The following is a 22,887-nucleotide window of genomic DNA, read 5'->3' on the forward strand; positions in this document are numbered from 1 at the left end:
GTGTGCGCCTTAGGTATGAAAAATGCAGGCTGTTGTGCCCGGCGGTATGCCAGGCGTCCGCGGATGGAGCTCGGCGCCTGAGCCACATGGATGCAGAACATGCAGAAACGCCGCCGGAGGTGGGAGATGCTGGCGTGTCCAAAAAAACCCACCCCAAATCGCCCCCCACCCCAAACTGAACCCTGTATCACAATGTTCTCCCTTTCCTTCTTTCTCTTTTAGGGGCTGGTGAGTCAGGAAAAAGCACTATTGTGAAACAAATGCGAATCCTACATGTCAATGGATTTAATTCAGAGTAAGAATTATTGACACTTTGTGACTTGTTTTTCGTTAAATGTTGGAAACAGGTTAGCACAGGGCAGGCTAGGAAATTTCTCCTCTCACCCCCTGTGTTTTGGTGGCTTGACACTGTGTTTCGGGGGAGGGAGGGGAGGAAGGGGAGTGAGAATAAGGAAATTACCGCTATTGTATATTTGCATTTTCTCCTTCTGGCCCCTTTACTGTATTTTACACTGTTGCTACTGCAGCGCTTGACAGGCCCCTGTGTAGCAACAACATGGCGACTACTTTTTACATAGAAGCAAATAACTAAATATTGCATCTGTCTGCAATATAAAAATACATGTCAAGTCATATTCAGGATGACAGTGGCTGCTCTTTTTCCGGTATTGGGCTTAGTGTAAAACTGAAACTAATTTTTCTACGTTTGTTAGAAATCATTCTGTTCTCTGAGGCTACATCATTTTCTCTCCGGAGAACTCCTTGCCAGAAATGATTATTAATCCATAGCGTTAATTTTAGGTATCTGTTGGCTTCCAACTACGTGCTGTTAATTTAGAGCATGTTTACAGCATGCTGTAGAAATGAAAGGATGACTTCCAGTTACATCAGGGGAGGCTTTGCAGATGTGGCTATGATTGTCTGATCTAAAAAAAAAAAATATCAGGGATGAATGTTGATCACTCTTCATACTAGGCGAGAAAAGGGGTAAGGGGAAAAATACATTTGTCTTGCTGCTCTTTCCAGTTAGTATGTTGTAATGATTGAAGAACAGATAAACAAGCGATCAGTGAAAAAAAAAAAATCAATGCAACTGCCTGAACTGCTTTGGAAGAAAAATCAAAGTGTTAATATTTCTGTTTTAATGCAGAGAAAAGAAACAGAAAATACTGGATATTCGGAAAAATGTTAAAGATGCGATTGTGGTAAGAACACGCTTTATACTGTTCTTAAATGCTTGGGTGTACTGGAAGTGATAAGGATTGTGCTCTCCAAGATTGTGCTGAGAGAAATCCTATTTTGCTGATCAGATTGGATTATCTTCTATTGATCCTGTATCCTAGATTTATCCAGATTAATGTGTTTGTTTTTGTTTTATCCAATTCTAGACTATAGTTTCAGCTATGAGCACTTTAATACCCCCAGTTCCATTGGCCAACCCAGAAAACCAATTTCGAATGGACTACATCAAGAGTATAGCTCCTCTTTCTGACTTTGACTATACACAGGTAAGAATAGAAACCACTGATTTATTCTGCTTCAAGGGGGAATGTGTTGCTTCACTTTCATTTACTGAAATGTTGTTGTTTTTTTACTTTTTGGAACATGGTCATGGGAAGAGCTTATGCCAGCGTTACCACTGGGTTAACTTTCTTACAAGACTGGGCTGGTTGCACCTGTTTTAGTGGTGCAAGGTTTTCTGGTTACTGATTTATTTGCTGGTGTTTGTAAATGCTGTTTCTGCATTCAGCTCCTCTCTGCAAAATTTCTGATACAATTATACATATTGACACTTCAAATAAGACTTTGTTGAAAGCTGGTTTCCTACGTGGAATTAGATGCAGGATGTCAGTCTGAGGAGTTACAGTCTACCTGCAGAAAAGGGTACAAAAGGACATAAAAGGATAGAGTGGCCCCAGTGGTGTTTTCCATATTTATTGCACTTTGGAGTGGAAACTCGCGTAAACGGTGGTCAAGTAAGGTGGTTTGCTTCCTCATGTATTTATTGTAGTTGGCATGAGCAGTGCTTTACTTGTATGTAAACGTTGCCATCTTTTGATATGGAATCATCAAAAGATTAAGGATTTCTGTATAGAGGCTGCTCTTTAGTAGACAAATGAGAGGTACCTTTCGGATTAACTTGCCTAGGCATCTTATGTTTGATTATTTTTACCTTTTTATGTTGTTATTTACAGGAACAGGCATAGAAAGTTTTATATTTTATGCATGACATGAAAGCAAGTGCATCAATATTCCGAATATTATAAGGAATTTTGTTTTTGCAGTAGCACAATTTTTAATTTGCCTTAAAATGATAACAAGCAATTTGTTATGGATACAGTAAGGACTAAAAAAAAAAAATCTTCATTCATTGGCTAAATGATTGTGAGTTGTTCATGCTATAAATATTACCAAAGCAGCCATTTACAATAGAGTGTCTTTAGGTTATTATAGCTTCAGGGTGGAAGGGGGAGAAGGGGAAGAGTCGTTTCTTTATTATATGACTCATATTCTCTGGTGTGTGGTTTTGCCTCTGGTAAACCTACCACTTTCAAGGTTCAAGATAAAGAAAAAATATCAGACATCTTGTACAGTTAGAATTTAACACAGAATGCAGATGTTAAGAAAACGACTGCAAGGTACACCCACATATTGCATAATTGCTCAATTGGTAGATGTAAGTTAGTGAAAATGAGAAACTCTTTTTAGAAATGGAATGTGAGTTTGCGAGTTTGACATGAAATATTTGTCTGATGCAGGTACTACAGTTCTGAAGCATTTGTCGCTCATTTTATCAGTCTTTTTTTTTTTCTTGAAATTTGACTCTTATTTGTTTGGGTAAAATAAATGGTGGCATGTATCCTTTGCAATTCTCTATAGTATATCTGTTTTTCTGAGTTTCTGGGGTAAACAAAAACTAATGTGGATTTTTCATAGGGCTGAAGATACTTGTTTGTTTCTTTGTTGTTTACAAAGTATCTCCTTTTTCACAGAAGCTGACTATCTGGTTTGATATTTTATAGATGGGAAAAACTTGCTCTTCTTGGAAGAGAAAAAGAATAGGGCCTAGTGGACTGTGAAACAATAATTCATTTGAAATCTCAGTTCAAAGTCCATTTTTGTTTAAAATCTAAAAAAATAATAGCACTGATTTTTAATTAAGTAGGATTTCTGCTAATACCATCACATTATTTGAAATAGTGTCAAATAATAGTCCTAATTTTAAAAAAAAGTTACAAGCTTAAAAAGATAAGAAAAATCTAGTGCTGGTTTAGAAGTAAATATATTTTACGTGTCACTTTCATCTATTCCCTCCTGTTTTCTTATCCGCTCAATTCATAAGTTTAACATTTGTAAAATGTATCATCTGGCCAGATACTTTTTAAAATACTATTTTAAGATTTTTATTTGTTTGGTATGTTGTTTCTCTCCAGAATGATGTGTGAGCAAGAGAGATTGAAAAAAAAATTGTGCTGTTGTGCTTCAGGGCGTGATTCTACTCCAGTTTAAGTCAATGATAACTTAAAGTAAAATTAACGTTTGCAGCTGAAGTAACTTTTGACCCATTTAGTATTTTTGGATAAGGACAGATATGAAAATAAATACTTTGATAGTAGTCGGTTACGCATCCTTTTCTAAGCATTGCTGATTCTCTAATTAATAGCTGATGTATGGGATAAGGCCGCCTGAGCCAGAGAAACCAATACAGTATTTAGCAGTAGACGCTCAGGACTTGCAGTTTGGTCATCCGTACTTAAAAACAGTTGTAAAGGAAGAAATGCTGACTTAGGCAGCGCTTAGGTGTTGCCTCTGGGGTAAATTTTGGCACATTCTAAAATGTGACAAAGGTTACTCCTCTTCTTCGGAATGAGGGAAGAGGCAGTTTTAGGGTTTTTTTTACAATATGGATGGGAATGAGCTGTTAAAGCCATAGCCCTTAGTGCTGCAAGATGAATTAAAGATGTGTTATTTTTTGGATTATGTTAGCCACGTAATCTTTGTCGTAAAAATCAATGTATTTTAGTTGAAGATGCGTTTGAAATACGTTGGTTGCAAAATGTGGGAAAATGACTGCACTGTATCATGAGCCTTTAAAGAGAGATCCCTGATGACATGCAAAAACTTCACTGATGGCACAATGTGACCAACACTCATTAGGCACTAATTTAAATATCTTTGTGACATATTGGGTATGCTCGGATATACACTCTTAAATTGCATATGAATTAACAAATATGCATTTAATTGTGAAAATTGTCCTTTAAAATAAGTGGATTTGAAAATACTGATTTCCTGTGGGTGAAATCATACTCATACTTGCAATTTATGACTGAAATTCCAAGAACTTGAGTAAGGTTGGGATTCACAGTTAGACTCAGTTATGTATTTTGGGTTTTTGTTTGGCTGGTTTTTTAATTACATAGCTCTCTAAAAAATGTAAACAGAACATCTCACTTAGTAATGATACAAATTTTAAAACGAATGGTCTTCTCTTCACAGCCTTTTAACGTTCCTTCAAGAGTCTGTGGAGTGCCCCCCCAATAGTTGTACTTACTTTTAAAAAACTATTCTTTAATTTGGTTTATTTATGCCATTTTGATGATTTATCTACTTGGCACAAAACAAAAACAAAGGTTTCTTGATTTCTTTTATAATTTTTATGTTGCCTTTCATTACTTGTATTAAAAGACACTAAATTTTTTCAAAAAATTTCCTGGGTGACTGATGTGGTCTAATTCTATAAATCATATGATTTAAGGCTAGAGTTTTTACAAAGTTAATAAATGTTAATAAGGGAAGTGTCCATTGTAGTTTCTTCCTTGAAGTCATGAAAGGAATCAAGATAAATTTTCATCTGATGACTAGTTTAGGTCTTACCTTAGCTCCATATTCCAGGGTGGAATCAGCAGAAGGGCTTTAAAACTGAAATGAAAGCACAAGTGATATATATCGGAAGGATTTTTTTTGTTATTATTTTTGGCAAAGTGTTGATTGATATTTGCTAAAGTTAACAGGAATTGACCTGTGCCATTTTTAATCCTTTATTGATGGGGATTTATTTTGTCCTTTGTGGATCAGAGTGAACATATTAAGGGCATATTATGCTGGTAGCTGTGGAAAACATGATGTATTATGTAAGAGTGTGTTTACTCAAGTTCAGTTGTCTTTATCAAAGTATTTTAGTTTTGTGGGCACTACAAAACTGCTCAGTGCATAATTCCTTTACCCTCTGTCTTCCTCAAAAATGTAGTCAAATCAAGTTGCTTTTCATAATATATGTCTTGGATCAACCTCATCTGATCAGTTATGTGTAGGTATATAGCAGGGAGTCAATTAGCCACCACCACACAGTCAAGTGTTTGGCTGTACGAACCAGTTACCAGTGAACGCGAATCATTTGCTTAATAGAGGACATGTAAACACTTCACTCAGGTTTTGGGGAGCTGGGAGAGTTTTCAAAAGATTAATTTTTCCTTTGCTAAGAATGTTTTTAGGGAGGCAAAGTATTTTGTTGAACCTTCATAAAGCAGTGAATTGTGCAAATGTAGTCCCTTGTGCTGACTTCAGAATGCGAGTTTTAAAAATAATTCTAAAAGCTATCATATCAATCAGGCAAGCTCTTTAATTTAGCTCTTTACAGTGCAATGTTAATGTGGGCATTGACAGGGAAACTACTTTAGATTAATCTGGTCTGTAGTTTGCTCTACATTTTCAGATATTGCAGTTTGAGTTCAATTTGAAGACTAATTTTCCTCCGCATTTTCTTCTTAAAAATCAGGACTTTGTATTCATAATGTAAAGACGCAAGACGGAAAGAAAAATATTTTTGGTCAGGATTTGAAGTTACGTGGACTGTTGTTAGGCATTTCAAATTTTTATTAGACCTGGTATTCAATTTCGCACTTGTGTTGGCACCTGGTGATGGCCAGTTTTCACGGTGGGTGTCTCAATGTTTGAAGTAACTGGAAATTTTGTTGAAGTGAAGTGTATCACTGGGCTGTAGAAAATCTTTAACCTAAATAAATACTTAAATACAAGGGTAAAAGCATGATAAATATGGTTCATACATGGTTAAACTTGCCTGGGTTGTGGGCTTAATGCTGTGACTTTAATATCGTATTTGACCACAACGTGTTTAAGTTTCCCTTTAATATGTACTAGATCTACCCCAAAGGAGTTACAAAATAGCATCATCGTGTATTTTTTTCGATTTTCAAATAATGTGAAGTATTTCCATGTTTTTCAGGAGTGTAAAAATATACTATGTTTTACATTAAAGTATCATAAAAGAAAAGAGAGAATACAGTGATTATTGCCACTCCAGTAGCTTCACTTGATTTTTATTTCTATCTAGATTTTTACTTTAGGGCTTCATTTACCAGTTTGGGTGAATGAACGGCCACAAGCTTTTATAGTTACCTATGATTGTGATATTTAACGTTACTGCAGTGTCAAGTCGAAATTAAGTTTTAAAAATCAATTGGACTTTTAAAAATTAAGTAATTTGCCTTTTTTGTGGTCTGAGATGCACACTGGTAGCTCTTAATTTGTTCCTATTTCACAAACACAGAAAGGATCTGGAAGGCCAGAAAATTATTAAATTGTATAAGTCTAACAACATTATTACTACCCGGAGTTAATAACATTTGAAAAACTAATGAAGAAGGCTGTCAGAGAAGGACAGCTGAAAATGCTGCAAATGCTAATGTAGTGTTGGCAACTCTTCAGTCTTTACACAAGGTTAAAATTGTCAAGAGGGATGGTATTGAAAAGTAGTGGATATTGGGGAAGAGTAGCAAATAGGTAACAGATGAAATTTCTTTGTCGTGATAGCACTTTTTTTTATGCTGTACACTAACTATTAATTAACAGCACATACCAAAGCTGAGCTCTTTTCATGTTAAGAGCAGATTCTGCTGATGCCCAGCGGTACCTTTCCTTCCATATAAAATACCTGTTTGCATACAGATGTTGCATAAGCATGTCTGGTTTTCTTTAAACCAGCAAGCCAAGTCCCTAATGTTCTGATTAGTTAATGTTAAAGTAGAAAATTATAAACATTTTGTACATGAGATCAAGAAGATGCTTCAATGTTACGTATTATTTTGCTTTTATTCTCTGGAAGCATTAAGTTTGCTGTTGATGGATACGTCAATCCAGTAGTGCTTTCAGAAATAATGGGTTGTTATGTTAGCTGTGTAGTTTCAAAAATATAAAACTACAACTGGGATCATACTACAAACAAATATAGGGCAATTTTTTGGGAAAACAGAAAATAAAAAAAGAAAAAGAAAAAAAACCCAAATCAACAAACCCCCAAACCCCCAAACTTCTCAAATTGATAATATATACTGGAATTGTTGAAGTACAAAATTCTACCATGATCATCTTTAATTCATTCATTTTAATTGTTTAAAAATACTCTGATTTTACTGAAAACACAACTGGGGCTTAAAATTGGAGTGGTTTGTGTAAAGTACAGCTCTTCTGTGAGGCTCAGCATTTCTTGCTTAAAATACACGGTTTGTGTTTGCGTGGTGCTTGTTTTAGGGTGAAGGAATTCCTTGTGTTCAGGCATAAAAATAAAGTAAGGTTTATGCATTAGTAAAACACTCCTCCGTTTAATAAAAGTGTAACAACATATTCCGTCCTCCACTTGTTCCAAACTCACTGAACCACAACTGTTAACATGATGATAAGTAAATCATTAAATCTGTGTCCCAGGAAAGGAGTTTTGGGATTTACTTAGGCCCCCAACAATTAACAGGAGAAATACTGAGATTGGGAGACATAGGAAGTCCTGTGCATCAGCACAAATGATCTGCAGTTAACAAATTTAACATGTATTCAGAAAAAAAGAAAAGAAACGAAACGAAACAGGTATCAAATTCTGTGTTTGTTTCTAGGTCTTCCTATCTCAATATTTTTAAGAACAGATTACCTTTGAAATATACAGAAAAAGTTCATCCTTCCCACATGTACTTGCCTTTTTTTATAATATATTTTTGCATAGCTTACAATGTAAAACAATGAATTTCAGTCTGAAAATGATTTGAGAAAGTCTTATGAACAATGCTGCTTAGGAATCAAGTGCAGTCTTACATTCAGTATTACATCATCATAGTAACACCAAATTAAATGTTTGCTATCTTATATTGTGAATCTGATTTCCTAGATAGTGGGGTGGTATTCACACTTTATCCAGCCTGCCGTATTTATTATCATCACACAACACAGAGACTTTCACCGTGAAACTGGAAATATATTATCATTTATTATTACTGCTAACTAAAACTTAAATGACTTCCGTAGTCTCCCAAATTGTTGACGTTTACCGATACTACTTCAGGTTTGGTACCTATGAATACAAATTAATTGGAGTTTTCTTGAAAGTCATGCCAGCATCCAGTCAAATACTGTAAATTCATAATAATAAATGTCACATACTGTATTTTTTTTTCCTACAATTTTAGCTGAAAACTTCATATACTTCTATTGCACTTTACAAGGATAAAAATATTTTTAGATCTAAATTTGGATATTTGATTTGATGGCAACAGGAAGGCTAATAACTTGAATTACCATTTTAAGTAGGAGTGACTGATTTTCCTCACGGAACCAAAAATATATTAGAGGATCATTTTTGAGCTTTAGAATATTTTTGATCATCAGATATTTTTTAGTGTATAGCCTAATTTTAAATTAAAGAAAGGCAGAAGCGATAGGTTAAAGCGCTTACTATCATTGTCTCTGTAGTAGCCACAGGTCTGTGAAGCACACTGATTTATTTTAAAGTGTGGTTGCTTTGGGGGGGCTGCTGTTTTGTATTCCTTCACAACTTGTGGCTGCTGTTAGGGTATTTTCCAAAAGTGATTCTGCGATGTGCAGGTGGCAGCAGTCCTTCTCCATATCAGGCGGTAAGATTCGGGAAAACAGCTGAAGGCATAGCATTGGTCACTAGGTTGGTGCCTGGCGGAAGTGTAGTAGCCTGGCAAGAACAACAAACTGATCCTGATTCCCAGTCTTCTTTCAAGGAAGAAACAGGAAAGAAATTCTTGCCATTTTTAGCACTTAGATTGAGTCGCACTGAAATTTCTAGAATACGAATTAATATGTAGTTTGTTAAACCTTAACATGCACTTAAAAACATTTGCAAGAACTTTGCTTGTTTGTTCCCCCATGTGTAAATCAAACTGAATTATAATGAAGATAAATGTAAATACATGCAAAGGGTAACCACACTCTTAATGAAGACACGCTGTCCAATTAGTCCAAGGATGATGACATTTCAGACTTCTGCAAGTGGCAGTTTTCAGACTAAGGTTAGTGAAATATTTAATGAATTGTCATTATTTATAAACTACATGAAAACAGATTTTCCATCACAGCCAGAGAAAAAGTCAACATAGCAGAGTATGTTTCACAATTGTCCTCATTATCAATTAATTCTTTTAATCTCTTAAGCCAAAGATAGCAGGTTGATGTACTGCTTTTGCCGTTTTTGAGAACTCTGTAAAAGTAATGTGTTTACTAGTCAGGGAGAATCTTTTTTTTTTCCTTCAGTGGCCATGATAAAAATACACAGATCAAGGGTAAATCATCATATTCATGCACATTGTCACTGAAGCCAGTGGAGACCTATGGAACAGAGGATATCACCTACTCAATAGCGTCATTATTTAGAGTTTCAAAGATGTGGGTGTTCATCTGCACGACAGCAAAGAGCTGGGTCCCCTTTCCTCCACACATGATGATCTTTTAACCTCAGTTTCTGAAACAGTGTTGAGCACTGCCAGCTTAGACCTTTGGTTATTTTTTTTTCATCACCTCCATAGCTTCATCCATTGCTTGTACTTATTGCCAACAGTGGATTATCTTTTTTAATGTCAATATAGTCTGCATCAACAGACAGGATATTTTGTTTGCAGAAGGCAGCAACCTGAGCTGAGGAACAGAGAACAAGCTAAACAGTGTGAACAGAAGACTGTATGTATACCTTGCACACAGTCAAGTAAATAAGATGAAAACCTAAAAGTATTATGAACAATATTTTTTCTCCATAGTATCTAAGAAGCACTTTATGATAAATGTAAATAGGACTCTAAAGCAGATGAAAGGCAAGAACAATGCACGTTTGTAGTTAACTGCTAAAAGTTTCCGTAAAAAGTTTATGGTTTTATTTTGCCACCTATTTCATTTAATTTGCTTCTCTGTAGTTAAAGAGATTCAATTCAAGTGTTGTAGTCAAGTTCTAGGACCTTCTCTTTAAAAGGAGTCAGGAGGAGAATGTAATTTGTACAACACAGTTTTAAGTTTATATTGTCTTCTACTTTGGAAACTCTTGCAATAATTTCTTGGAACAGAGCTACCTCTGCTCGTCAGCACGCCAGCTATCACTTGAAGCATGCAGATTATGGTTTTTTGCTTTAAATCAGTAGATTAATTTTGGTTGGTTTAAAGTGCGCTCTTGTAATTAATCTACTAGTATTTGTTTTAAAAACCTATGCTGGATGTTTTGAAAGGTTATTTATCCTTGGGCAAGAAGAATATTGGAATTTTTGTCTGTTATGTCGACGTTAGAGATGAACTTTGCCTTTTAAATCTTTTTAAAAGTAAACGTTTTCTGACACTTCTGCCAATTCATTCCATTTGAGTTTTCTTATTGCTGTCAGTAGGACTTAAAAATATTTTAATGCAAATAATTATCCCACTGTTTTGAACTGCAAGATTGTTTAGCAAGATAAAATAGGCTAAAGAGATGCAAACCTTCTTATCTCTGTTAATTTGGTGAATGCTTTTTGATCACGTCCACCCTCACTTCCATAGGATGTTAAGTGACAGAGCTGTGCAGATCATTCTTTTCTTAACATACACCCACATACTTTCTTTCATAGGAGCTAAATAATACCAAATTTAAGAACTGTCGGGTAGGAAAACAAGAAAAGGCAAAGTGATTAAGTAAAATAGGGGAAAGTATATCCTCACTTCCCTCTGTACATACAACTAACTACCCCTTGCCTGCAGACCTGCAGCTGACCACGAATAGCAGCAGCACCTGGTTGTCAGTCAGCTCCAGAGTGCCTTTGGTGCAGGCTGTGTGCCTGGAGGAGGTCACAACCCCAGGCAAAAAGAAAAGGCGGAGGATAGGTGTAAAAGGAAAAACTACACATGGAATATACGGTCACTTCTATTTTGTCATTGGGTGGAGGAAGAGGTCAGGTATCTTCACTTGCTGCTGAAACCATGTCATTAATTACCAGATTCCCAGCAGGAACTGCAAAAGAGTGAGGCTTCATGGCAGGATCTGTAGCCTTAAACATTTGAGTGAGAATACTCTTTCAGGCAGGCAGGTGTCCTTTAACTTGAACTTTAGCTTCTCCAGGTGTCACTGTTGCCTCTTCCTTTTGGAAAGAGCAGGCTTGCATATTTAGGGTAATGTACTTTTAATTGAACAGTAGAGGTTTTATTTTTCCAACCCTAGAACTATGATTTTGAATTGTTGTTATCTGCTGGATTTCTCTCTAGATTTTAACAGTAGCAAACTAAACAGGCTAACTAACAACAGTGTGGGCATGTTATGGACCAAAAGAGTAATTAGTCAAGGAATACATAAGTCAGAAACCATAACTAAAAAAGAAGTCTATGGATCAAAAATCACATCAGTAGAGGAAGATGGCCCTTGTTGTTTCTGAAAGCCAGTCATTTCAACCGCAGAGGATTTTCAGTGTCTTTTGAAGAAATATAAGATTAGACTTGGTCCTTGGCCTTCAGTTCTACAGAGCAGATTTTGATTCTTCTCTCTGATGAATGAAAGCCTGGCAAGAAGTAAAACGTTCCATAAATACGGAAGTCATCCTTAAAAATCTATATCCTCCAGAGTCTAATCTTGCAAATGCTTAAATGTATGCCTATATGTGGACCTAAATGCATTGTTACTGTACTGCTAGCACAGGATTCATGCAGCTGAGCTTCGGTTATGCAGTGATATTAATACCAAAATCAAAAATACTTTCAATTAAAAAAAAAAACCAAGCAAATAATTTCTCCCTGTTAAATTTGTATTTGGGAGGTCAGTGAGCACTTTTATGGATTTTCTTGGGGGTGGGAGAAGTTGTGTAGGTTAGAGATTGGCACAAAACTTGAAATAAGCAAAATCTTTTTCAGATAAGTGACAGTTCTCTGGATGCTATTAAGCTGTGAACAGTAGGTCTTTTCAGTAATCACTGTGATTCATTTTCATATTGTGGTTTTTTTTCATAATAATATCTTGAAAAGGCTTACTGAACAGTAGGCTGCACCAGCATAACTTTCTGTGCAGAAGGAAAGGTTTCACGCACAGATTCTTAGATAATTTAGCTTACATTGATTTGCACAGCTCGATAAAACCATAGGAAAACTGTATCAGCTCAGATCATGGGTTCATCTAGCACCAAGTCCCATCTCGGACCAGGGCCAATAGCGAAACTGGAAAAAGAGTTTTAGAATGGGGCAAGCATATAGTAGTATTTCCCACATTTATTCTCCTAGTCACCACAGGTTTATGGCTGAGGTATTTTTTTGGCTGGGAGTGGTATTTCTGTATCTAACAACTTTGGTGGACTTTTCATCTAGGAAATCATCTTTCTTTTTTTTCCCCCAACCTGTGTGAACTTTCAGTTATGGCAGTGAGTTCTGCAGTTTAAGTATGTGTTGTATGAGGAAGTACCACTTGGTTCATTATTCTTTTTTTTTTTGTGTGGTTCCCCCCCTGCCCAAGCCTGCTACCCACTGGTCTTCCCTCATTTGTCTATTAGAAATATTTAATCTTTTCCACATTGCCCTTCTCATTGCATATCATATCCCTCCAAATATTTATCTTTCTGCTTAAAGAGTCTATTTAACTGGTTCTCTCACAGGCTTGTTCCATATCTTTGCTCGTTCTTGTTGCGCTTCCATATATCTTGTAGTTTTACTAGACTCTGTTTGCAATGAGAGGCCAGAACTGCACACAGTATTCAAGGTGTAGGTACATTGTGGATTTACACAGTAACATTATGTTTTCTTTTTCATTCTGTAGTCCTTTTCCAATAATTCCTAACACTGTTTGCCTTTTTTTGGACACTGAGTTGATACATTTATAGAATTAAAGGATATGATTTGTAATTTCAAGAGAAATCGAACACAGTTGCAGATAAGGGGAATGTGTGTGAAGATCTCTGTACCAACATTAGCAGAGCCCAAAGGGGTAGTATTAATTACAATTATCCTTAGTCTTTGGTATTTTCAGATCTGTCATACGTTTTGACTAATTTATTCAAAAACTCCATTGCATTCGATTCTTTATTCTTTCATGTGTAATGACATGTCTTCTCATTCGCTCTGCTGCCATGCATCCCTTACGAAAAAGCATTTTTAAAATTATCTATCATGACTAATATTTTCTTCTTTGCAGAAGGTGAACACGCTTTATTTTTGTTCTTAAAATGGAAAATAAATTGGTCTTCAGGCTGATTTTGGAGAGGCTATGTTTACAGTACCACGAAGGACATTTGTGCTTTTAAATCTGCTCATCGTTCCTTAATAGCTCGTTACAGTTTGCCTGATTTAACAGAAGAGAAGACTATTGTTTGGAACCCTTCTCATTAGAGAAATAAAATTTTTTAAAATATCAAAATGACACTTTTTTTTTTCCTCACAGTTCCTAATGCTGTGTGTCACTGAGAGAAAAAGTTTCGAACTTTTTGATCTCTTGGGGAAATGCTGCAAGTAGCAGAATTTTGTTACTTTTATGTCAATTTAGGTCTTACATGATTCAGCACTTGTGGTTTGTGGGAAAAAAAGTTGTAGATTATGATTAAAGGAGCAGAAATGGTAAGGAGTGGCTACTAGAGAAGGCATCTTCTTACTGTTAAAATGGTTTTGGATTGGCTTTTCTTCATTTTTAAACCTCTGTCTCTGCTCCTCATATTTTCTCTATCAGTTGTGACTGGTACACTTCAAAGAGAATAGCTCCATTCTGTTTCACTTCTCACCTTTTTTAACAGTTCAAAGAATTAAGAACAAGTTGCTATAGGATCTTGATAGTACTAAATCTGCGCATTTAAGTCTGTCTAACATGGTTGTCTCCAACAGGGCCAACCAGTCGTCCCCTTCTGGCAGCCTCTCAGGAATAAACAGAAAATCTCTAGGAAAGGGGATGGAAGAGGATATAGGATGCAAAAGACTGCTTGTAGTGCAGGAAGAATTATTTGTTGTAGTAATGGACCACAAACAATGAGTTAACTCATTCGGGGATGCATTAACAAGGTGGTTGTACAAAAAGACATGAAGTAATTATGCCATTCTTTTTGGCACTGGTGAGTCCTCAGCTGGGTATTGTGTCTAGCTTTGGGAACTGAACTTAAAAAAATAAGTACAGAAATGGAGCCCAGAGGAGAGCATCAAGAGTAAGAGGAGACTACAAACCCTGGGTATGTTTACTCTTGAAAAGAGAGCACTCCAAATTGAAGGGGAAAAGGAGCCGAATACAATTTTTTGTACTTAAAAAGCTGTAATTACAGAATTTAATTCTTGTGCCTGTCTTTTCAGAGGGAGGAAATTAACTTGAGGAGAGGAAGAAATTCCTCTCTCTTGTGTTTTATCAAAGTCCCTGTGTTTGGGTTACTCTACAACAGTGAGTTTAAGGATCATCGTCTCACAAATACACTGAGATACAACTGTCCAGTTTCATGCTTTTAAGGCTGTATTTTCAGTGACATGAACCACCTCATGCTCAAGTTAAAAACTTCTGAAAATCTGGAATACTTTGGAAGATATGAGCTCCTGTCAGTTGCTCTTTCATATTTGCCATTCTTCTTTCTATTCACAGAGGTCCTATGGGCATGTTGGTTGAAAGCCCCTGGGACTTCTTTTCCAAAACTAAAGCTTCTGTAATCATGTCTTGAATTAATCTAGAGACTTCATTAGTTATCTGCCTGACTTGTCATGGTCTTGTTGTGTAAACAGACATGCTAATTTCTCTTAAATAGGGTGCATTCTTCCAGGGTGCTATTCAGACAGTGTAACAGACTGTAATATAGAGTATGCAAAAAACTACACTGTGCTTCCATGCATTGACTGTGTTAAATCTAAATCCTGGCAAGATACAGATGATTCTGTTCTTCTAGTGGAGAATTATCCACATCTCCTAGTCAGACAGGGCCTAACATTTTCTTTCCTAAAAGCAGAAAAATGGCTGGGGGAAGTAAAGCTGTCAAGCATATTACCTCTAAAGGCTCCAAGGAGCAAAGAGCACGCCTTCAGGTACTTTCAGTTAAAAGCAGAAAGCAGGAGTCTTTGTTTTCATAGATGTATGCACTGATGTACATATATGCATTTAAGTATAAGACTTCCTGTTTCTGTACAAGGTTCTAATCTCTTCAAGAACGAGGACATTTGGTGGCTGACAGTGGGGTGGGAAATCCAGTTCATGGGTTGTTAGCTGTAGGCCCTCAAGCACGTGGAAATGAAAAGAGGATCTGAAGAATAAAACAAGTTTATCTCAAGTGTGTGGCATTAGAGGAAAAGTTCTCCAGGTGAAGGGTGGCAGGTGAGTAGATTTGAAGTGTTGGTGGCAGCTCCCAGCTATCGCAGTAAGGAAGTGCGTCTGTGAGTCCTGTGGCAAGTGTGATCACTTGGAAGGAAGTCTGCAGGCTTTTTGGAGATGTGTGTTGTGCATTTATCTTCATGACAGGGGCTTGAAAGGAGAGTTATGGCAAAGCTGGTGATTTTGCTAGTAAGAGGTTTAAAGAGCTACAGACACAGGTCATAGGAAATCAGTTTTCATTAGTTCTCTTGCTCATGATAGCAAATTCTGTAGAAAGGAGAAGCAACTCCCGTTTCACTTTCCCATTGGGCTAAGCTCAACCTTCTTGATGGAGTGGATTTAAGGGGAAGTAATGCTGAACTGCATCTTCCAATGCTGTTGACTTAAAGGATGATCACATTAAAGGGCATACCTTTTTTTGTTGTTGTTCTGTAATGGTTAGGAGCAGTGCATTTATTATAAGTACAGCCAAATGTCATACTCATAGCATTCCTGACCCATGCTTACATGATAGATGTGAACATACCTAAATTTTAGGGTTTTGAATCCTGGGAGAAATACAGAGATTAAAAAGTATGCAGTAAATCAAAGTTTTGTTTTCGTTTCCTTTTTCCCTTTCTGAAGTACAAACAACAAAAAAATCCTTGCAAAGAGTATAATTAGGTGGTTATTTTGTTGAAAGAACATATTGCTTTGCATGCTTCCAGGCACCAAGAGGAAAATTTATTTAAGACAAGATGTTTGTTAATCAGTTTATGAAGGGCTGCTCTATGGAATTTGAGGATGTAATCAGGAGAAAATCCTGACTCTACAGTCAGCTTGTCTGTAGAGGGAATTCCAGGCATTCACTTCTAGCACAAGAGCTGGTTTGCTCTGAGCACTCTTTTTTTTGCTGTACTGATGGACTAGCTGAGTTGGGTCAGTGCATACTATTTCTGGGCAGGTTTTTCCAGTGTTGTTAAGGGTGGGTTCTTGTTGGGACCTGATGAGTGGGTTTCAAAACTGGAGGGCATTTTACTGACCGACTGACATTCTAATTAATTTACTTTTTTGAAACACTTATGTGCATATGATACCCTTTCTTTATCCCTACATCAATTATTTTTCTCCCCAGCTTTTATATTTTAAGCAAGGCATCAATCTTTGAATCACATTGCTGCTCTGAGAATGCATGGTAAGGGGTGCTTACTGTATAGTTTCATGTGCATTTGTTCCAGTGGCACTGCCAGGCTAAGCCATCATCTTCCTCTTCCTCCAGCCCTCCCCTGTCACTATTCAATCCGCTTTCCCATTTTGATGCCTGCACTGTGCCCTCAGCTGAGTCCTGGTAAAGCTGTTTGTTTGGCCCCACCAAGTGAGGTGGAGGGAGAGGTTATTTTTAGTGCAGATCATTTCTGTGGTTTTAACTGAGGGTGGGTGACACAAAATGGGGAAGAAGAAAACGGAGATGGTAACAAGCGGTAGGACATAGTGGGAAGATGATGGCTATCTAAACAAGCAGGCTTACTTCCTCCACCCCTGTATCAGTGCTCAGATTATGGTGAGACCAAAAGCCACTGGAAATCTGTGTGTCAGAAGAAACCCAGTGCAGTGTGTTGGTTTTGCTCCTTCTGATGTGAAGTCTGACATTTCTTCCAGAGGTTAGGTGGTATAAGAACAGGTCTGTCTTGTTCACCCTTGCCCTTTTGCATAAGCAAACACAGCTACATTCACTGCAGTTATTCCTAAACTTAACTTTGTGGATTAGAGCTTTAAGGCTTAGTCTGATGTATTTCAAAAGCAATGTACCCACACGAACTCCAGTATACAAAAGACATCGTAGCTGTTTGAGTCTCATGTAACAGGAACTCTTCTCTGTTGGCTTTGTTGTGTAACTGCAAGCCACTTCCGCTGTATTACTATATTATCTTTACTGAAGACATGCCAGGTGGATATGCAAAAATACCATGAGTGGTCATTTGGCCACAAAAGACATGGCAGGGAGGGTACCTATAGGTATATTTGTTTGAATTCTGTTTACGTGTTCCCAGGGTGTTGCATGCACCGGTGTAAGCGTTCCCGTGGATGTAAAGTAAGAATGGCGCATTGTTGCAGTGTATGCCGTATGAGCAACAGTATGTAGAACTGAAGCAATTTTATAAAGTTTGCATGGCCTTCAGGGGAGATGCGATGAGTTTGCAAAACAGCAGTCAGCTGAGTGCTCCTGGGTATGTAGAAACCCTATTTGTCTCAAGTTCCTGAGTAGTAGTATTGGAAGACTGGGGAGAAGTGTTGTTATATATGCTTGTCCTGTACTTGCCTCTCTCTTGTTGGGCATCTGCTGCTGGAAGAAGGACAGTGGACTAGAAAGACCTCTGGTGTCATCCTGCACAAGCCTTCTTAAGGCTTAAGAAGTCATTTCCAGAAGGGATTACTTTCTGACATACCCCAATCAGCATCATGCTGATTTGTTTTTTAAATAGATTAACTAAAAAGAAAAAATGAATATTAGCTGTGTTTGGGTGAAAGTCTTGCCTTATGTGCCAGTAAGATCTACCTATTAGCCATTATGTAATTTTTCCAGTTGCACCATAACAAGTGTGAGAGAGCACATTGCCTTTCTTGCATGCATGATGGTTTTCCTTCTGTAAGCCAGGAGAGGCTTCTACAAAAAGGGAGTCATCAAGGAATTTCTATTAGCCTGTCCATGTATAAGCTGTTGCCTGATAATATGAGAGCCTGTGCCTGGCAAGAGAGGAAATTGCTCTCAATAGGAGTTTCAGAAAAAGTAAGGCTTACACATACTCAGCAGTGAAACTCCTGAAGTTTCGCAAGGTATGAGGTGCTATCGGAGAGGCACACTTGTGTCTAATGTATACATTTAAAACGCCTGAGGGTCAATTCAGAATATAGCTAAGCTGAATTGTGTTGTTTAGGAGACGAATTGAGAGCAAATATGATATGCCGTAATGTTTTGTCTTCATAAAGTCCAGTGAAGCTTTTCAGTTGAACTTTTCAACTCCTGCTAAAAATGTTAAAATACGACCTCTAGTATCCGTACCTGTATTAGCTCAAGCATTAAATGATTTGATATCTTATTTCTTCCTCTCCTTTCTTCCTCCATGAAAAAAAACCTCCTCTTGTGTTTCAGCCTGGATTTATGTAACCTGAAAAAAAGGAAAAAGAATGTATCTGTCTTTACAAAAACACCGACACCATAGCGAGCAGTCTGTGGAGGCAGGCTGAATGCTTCTCTGCATCACGCAGCATTCATGATTTGTTTTAAATTGTGTTACTGCCATTCTTTACTTTAGTTTCCATGTTCACTTCTCTACAATCTGAATGCTCTGTTATCACAAGGAAAATGTCCCAGTGATGTTTCCTGAGCATGTAAAGAGGAACTGGGAGAGGAAGATCACTTTCTTTTTTTTTTAATTATGTGAAGTAAAACATTGGCATGAGCATGTTTGTCACCAGGTTTGTTAAAAAAAAAAATTCAAGTATCTCTAGACTAGAATAAAATTACCCTCCATTTCTAAACACAAATTATCTAAAAAATAAATGTACAGAAATGTGTTCAAAATTGGTACAATGATATATCAACAGGAACTAATATTGTTACTTTAGTCTTCAAAATAAGTACCCCAAAAAAAGAATAATTAACATTTAACTCAAAATTAAAGGTTTAATTTAAGGAGGTTTTGTTATGATTTTTAGCTTTGAAGATCAGAATAAGTTTCCAATAAGGTGTGTGAAATGGTAGGTAGAAAAGGTGATTTAAAGCCAGCCAACTTAGAATTAACCTCTGCAGCCAACTCGAACTGAAAATTAACAGTAGGTAAGAGAGGAAGGGGAATAACTAGTTTGTTTTCCCATTTACATGGATGGGTGTTAAAAATACGTCAAGAACAAACAGAATAAAACTTAGAACTGAATCCTTAGGAACCATTTTAAATATTTTTGAAATGTAGACATTTTTAAAGATATAGCTGTGGTGCATTGGAGAGCTTATCTACCTTAAACTCGTGACTCTCCACTTTACAAGCAGAGAATGTTCAAGGAATGTAACACAACTGTTTTGCATAAATTACAAAAAAAAAACCACAACACCCAGATTATTTGTTTGGGGTTTAATGCATTTATTCTGATTTACCAAGACCTTTATAACTTGTGTGCATGTGTAAAGTGTTGACTATAAAAATTCTATTTGACCAGTACAGCAAAAGTATAGTAACAGCTAAGTATTGAATCAGTTTTTGAGATGTTGTTTATTATAGTGCTTTTTGTATTTATAGGGTCATTTATTGTCTGAAAGAAGTGGCAAAAATTTCAGTAGCGATACCTGTTTAACCTCAGGAATTATGTAAGATTTCTTTTTCAAGGATACACATAATCAGCACTGCATACTTGAATAATTCATCAGAATGTTTCCTTCTCTATTAGTGCTTTTCAGTGTCTGCAAGACTTCTCTGCTTTCCCAACATTCCATGCACGTGCTAGATCCTCTCTCCTGCTGTCTAGGGGCATCTGCTGTGCGATGGTCAAGACGAAGGGAAGGGGATGCTGAAGAAGGCGCCCCAATATTTCCCTTGGTGTCCTCGTCTTCCCTCCTTGTCCTTGACTTGTCCTTTCCTTCCCTGGTGGGACCAGGGCAGGAGATTCCCCAAAGGTGTCCTCTCAGCAGAAGGCCTCTCAGGTGTGGCTTGGCTGTTTCTGCTTCATGCTGCCTGAGGAGACATCATGAGAGGCCGAGTTATATTTTTACCTGACACAAGCTCTCTGACGCGAAAAATGAACTTTTGCCAGGCATGTATATGATGCTGTCCTGTTGAATTGTTTTCTGTCTAAAGTACACAGTGTGGAAAATTTTTAGCTAATCAAAAAACACTGAATAAATACACTTGGATAAAAGGAAGCATGTTGATAAACTATATGTCAGGTGGCATGCTTAACATCTGTATTTTAAAGCTGACTGTAAAAAGCAAGAACAAATAACTACCGATGCTTACGAAAACCCTTTTATACAGATTACGTGAAAGCAGATATCTTAGAGAATACATTCACTAAGAAATAGGTTTTGATTAATTCTTTAAACCATTTAAATGTAGCTTTAAACTCCTGTAGTCTGGGCTGCTAAGCTTTTACTATCTTCCTTTAAGATTGAGATTTAATTAAAGGTCAGTGTCACACATTTCCACAACACATAGTAAAACCCTGGAATAAAATGAGCCTCACTTGAACATTTGATTAGACAAGATAATGTATTTCCCCCTGGAGTAGTTTGTTATTCAAAACAGGCTCTTTAGGGAAGGAAGTCCACATCAGTTGGTAACTGTTCCTGTGGATACCAAAGAACTTTGTACAGTACACGCTATAGTAAATTGCGCTGCAGGTCATTTTGGAGATGGAAGCATGGCCTGTGTCTATGTAAAAGTATCGAAATGTATATATATAAAAAAAAGAGCTTAATAGCAGACAAATAGCAGGCAGCGGTACTAGGAAAAAAAAAAGAGCCAAATTTACAGAGCCAGTCATGCTTTTGGTTAGTCAAGTGATTGTGCTTTTCTAGTAGATGAATTTTAGAAATGCTGGTTTACACCTTGTGTGTCAAAAAGAAAATGCTAAAAAAAGTTTGCTTTGAGCTGATTCCCTTAAATTCAATATGGAACTGAATAACTTGTGGCTTTAACTTTCCTGTAAACCCAGTTGTTGACTTCAAAATTATTAGCTATTCTGTTCTGCAGATTAGATGGCTGGTTTTTCTCTCATTGCCTTATTTTGACCCTTTTGGTCGTCACTCACTGTGTATCTTGAAAATTCTGGTGGCTGGTAGCAAGTGGTGGTAGCAAGCCATGTTCATCAGGACTCAATTAAATTTTAACTTCTGACTGTTTCTGATTATCTGTATGAACTGACTTTTGAAGGTAAGCTGGAAATGAATGTTGTATTTTGGACCCTTGAAATGAACACCCTCTAAAACAAACACTTGTTTTCGTGGCGTGGGAACATTCCCTCAAGTTAATAAATGTTCGCTGCCATGGAAGCAGTTTTAAAACATTTTACAGTGTAGCAGTAAGTCTAGTATATCTCTGGAGGGTACTTCAGTTTGGAAATCCAATTTAAATCTAATTTTCACTTTATCTTGGACTGCCATCTTGTTAATGTCTTTGATTACAGAAGCCTCTGTTAAATAGCCAGCCCAAAGAGTTACCGTGTTCTGAGTTCGCTGACGCCGCTAACAAAGCTGTGGTTTGTATCTTAAATTTGCTATATGGAATTATGATGATGATGGTCATCACGGAATTTTCTTAGATTCGGGGGAGGGTTTTGTTTGCAAATTTTACATAGTATATATTATGTAGTATCATAATTTATATTAAAGAGTCACTCAATATTATACAAATATTATAAAAATGAGCTAACATAATTTTGTATTGCCACCCTTGGTACATCATACTAGTATTTGAGCTATAGTTTTGAGTCACTAGATAATCCCCAATTGGACAAAGAGGCATATTTTGGCAGTCCGTACTGACCTCTTATGCAATTCCAGCAAGTAACTTAATCTTGTTTCTTCCATTCCTTCTCCTACCTTTCTTGTTAGCCAAAGCAGAATGGGTGTTAGAATGTGCCTGGCATAATGTGCTTTTGGATCTTCACCAGGAGCTCTAAGTATTGTTCTCAGTCCTGTAAATTTTAATTTGTTCCATAAGTAATGGAGCTAAGAAATTCTGGTTGCCTGTGGATGGATAGTAGATGCCCAGCCTGCTTCTCCAGTGATGGTAAATAGCCCATTTCTCCTTTAGGCCTCCCATTGCCTGATTTTCCTCAGCATAGTCCAGTCCCCTTCCAGCTGGGCAAGAGGCTGTGCATGACAGGGCACCTTTTGGTGAGTAAGTGCTGACTGGCTGATCAGACCATTAGTCCGCAGCTAATCCAGCAAAAACAGATAACTTGTTGAGATCACACTAAAATTTCCCTTCAGTAAGGTGTTGAACCAACTCCTTCCTCCAGCCAACAATGCTCTCGTTAGACTTTGAGTCCTTCCTTGAGTCCTCTGCCTTTTTTTTGGAATTTGGTTGGAACTGGCCGGTATGTTGCATAGTTAGGTAGAAGGCATGGTTGATTGTCAGCCAGATGATATGACAGCATAAGTCTCCTTCCCTTAGGAAACCAACCTAAGGAGACAGTATACATTGCAGTAGGGCTTAAACAATTTAATAAGTTAGGCTACCACTGAAATTTAACTCTAACTTTTACATTTTATGCTTATGGTCGCACTTTATGCTTACAGCTGCAGATAACCTTTCTCATTGGATGCATTATATGTTTTAAGAACCATG

The 22,887-nt window shown here is 37.1% G+C and overlaps 1 protein-coding gene across 3 annotated transcripts in view; it reads left to right on the forward strand.

Moving 5' to 3' along the window:
* Positions 1-22,887, forward strand: part of GNAL (G protein subunit alpha L) — a 199,308-nt gene that overhangs the window by 72,782 nt on the left and 103,639 nt on the right. For 2 of the 3 annotated variants that reach the window (XM_064443033.1, XM_064443034.1), the window contains exons 2-4: positions 223-295; positions 1,151-1,205; positions 1,389-1,508. In XM_064443033.1, the coding sequence (XP_064299103.1) occupies positions 223-295; positions 1,151-1,205; positions 1,389-1,508 (248 nt within the window). Of the gene's footprint in view, positions 1-14; positions 120-222; positions 296-1,150; positions 1,206-1,388; positions 1,509-22,887 lie in introns of those variants that run through there. The other variant, XM_064443035.1, reaches the window with a different exon arrangement.

The sequence above is a fragment of the Phalacrocorax carbo genome, chromosome 2 (assembly GCF_963921805.1).
Source record: "Phalacrocorax carbo chromosome 2, bPhaCar2.1, whole genome shotgun sequence".
Lineage (NCBI taxonomy): Eukaryota > Metazoa > Chordata > Aves > Suliformes > Phalacrocoracidae > Phalacrocorax > Phalacrocorax carbo.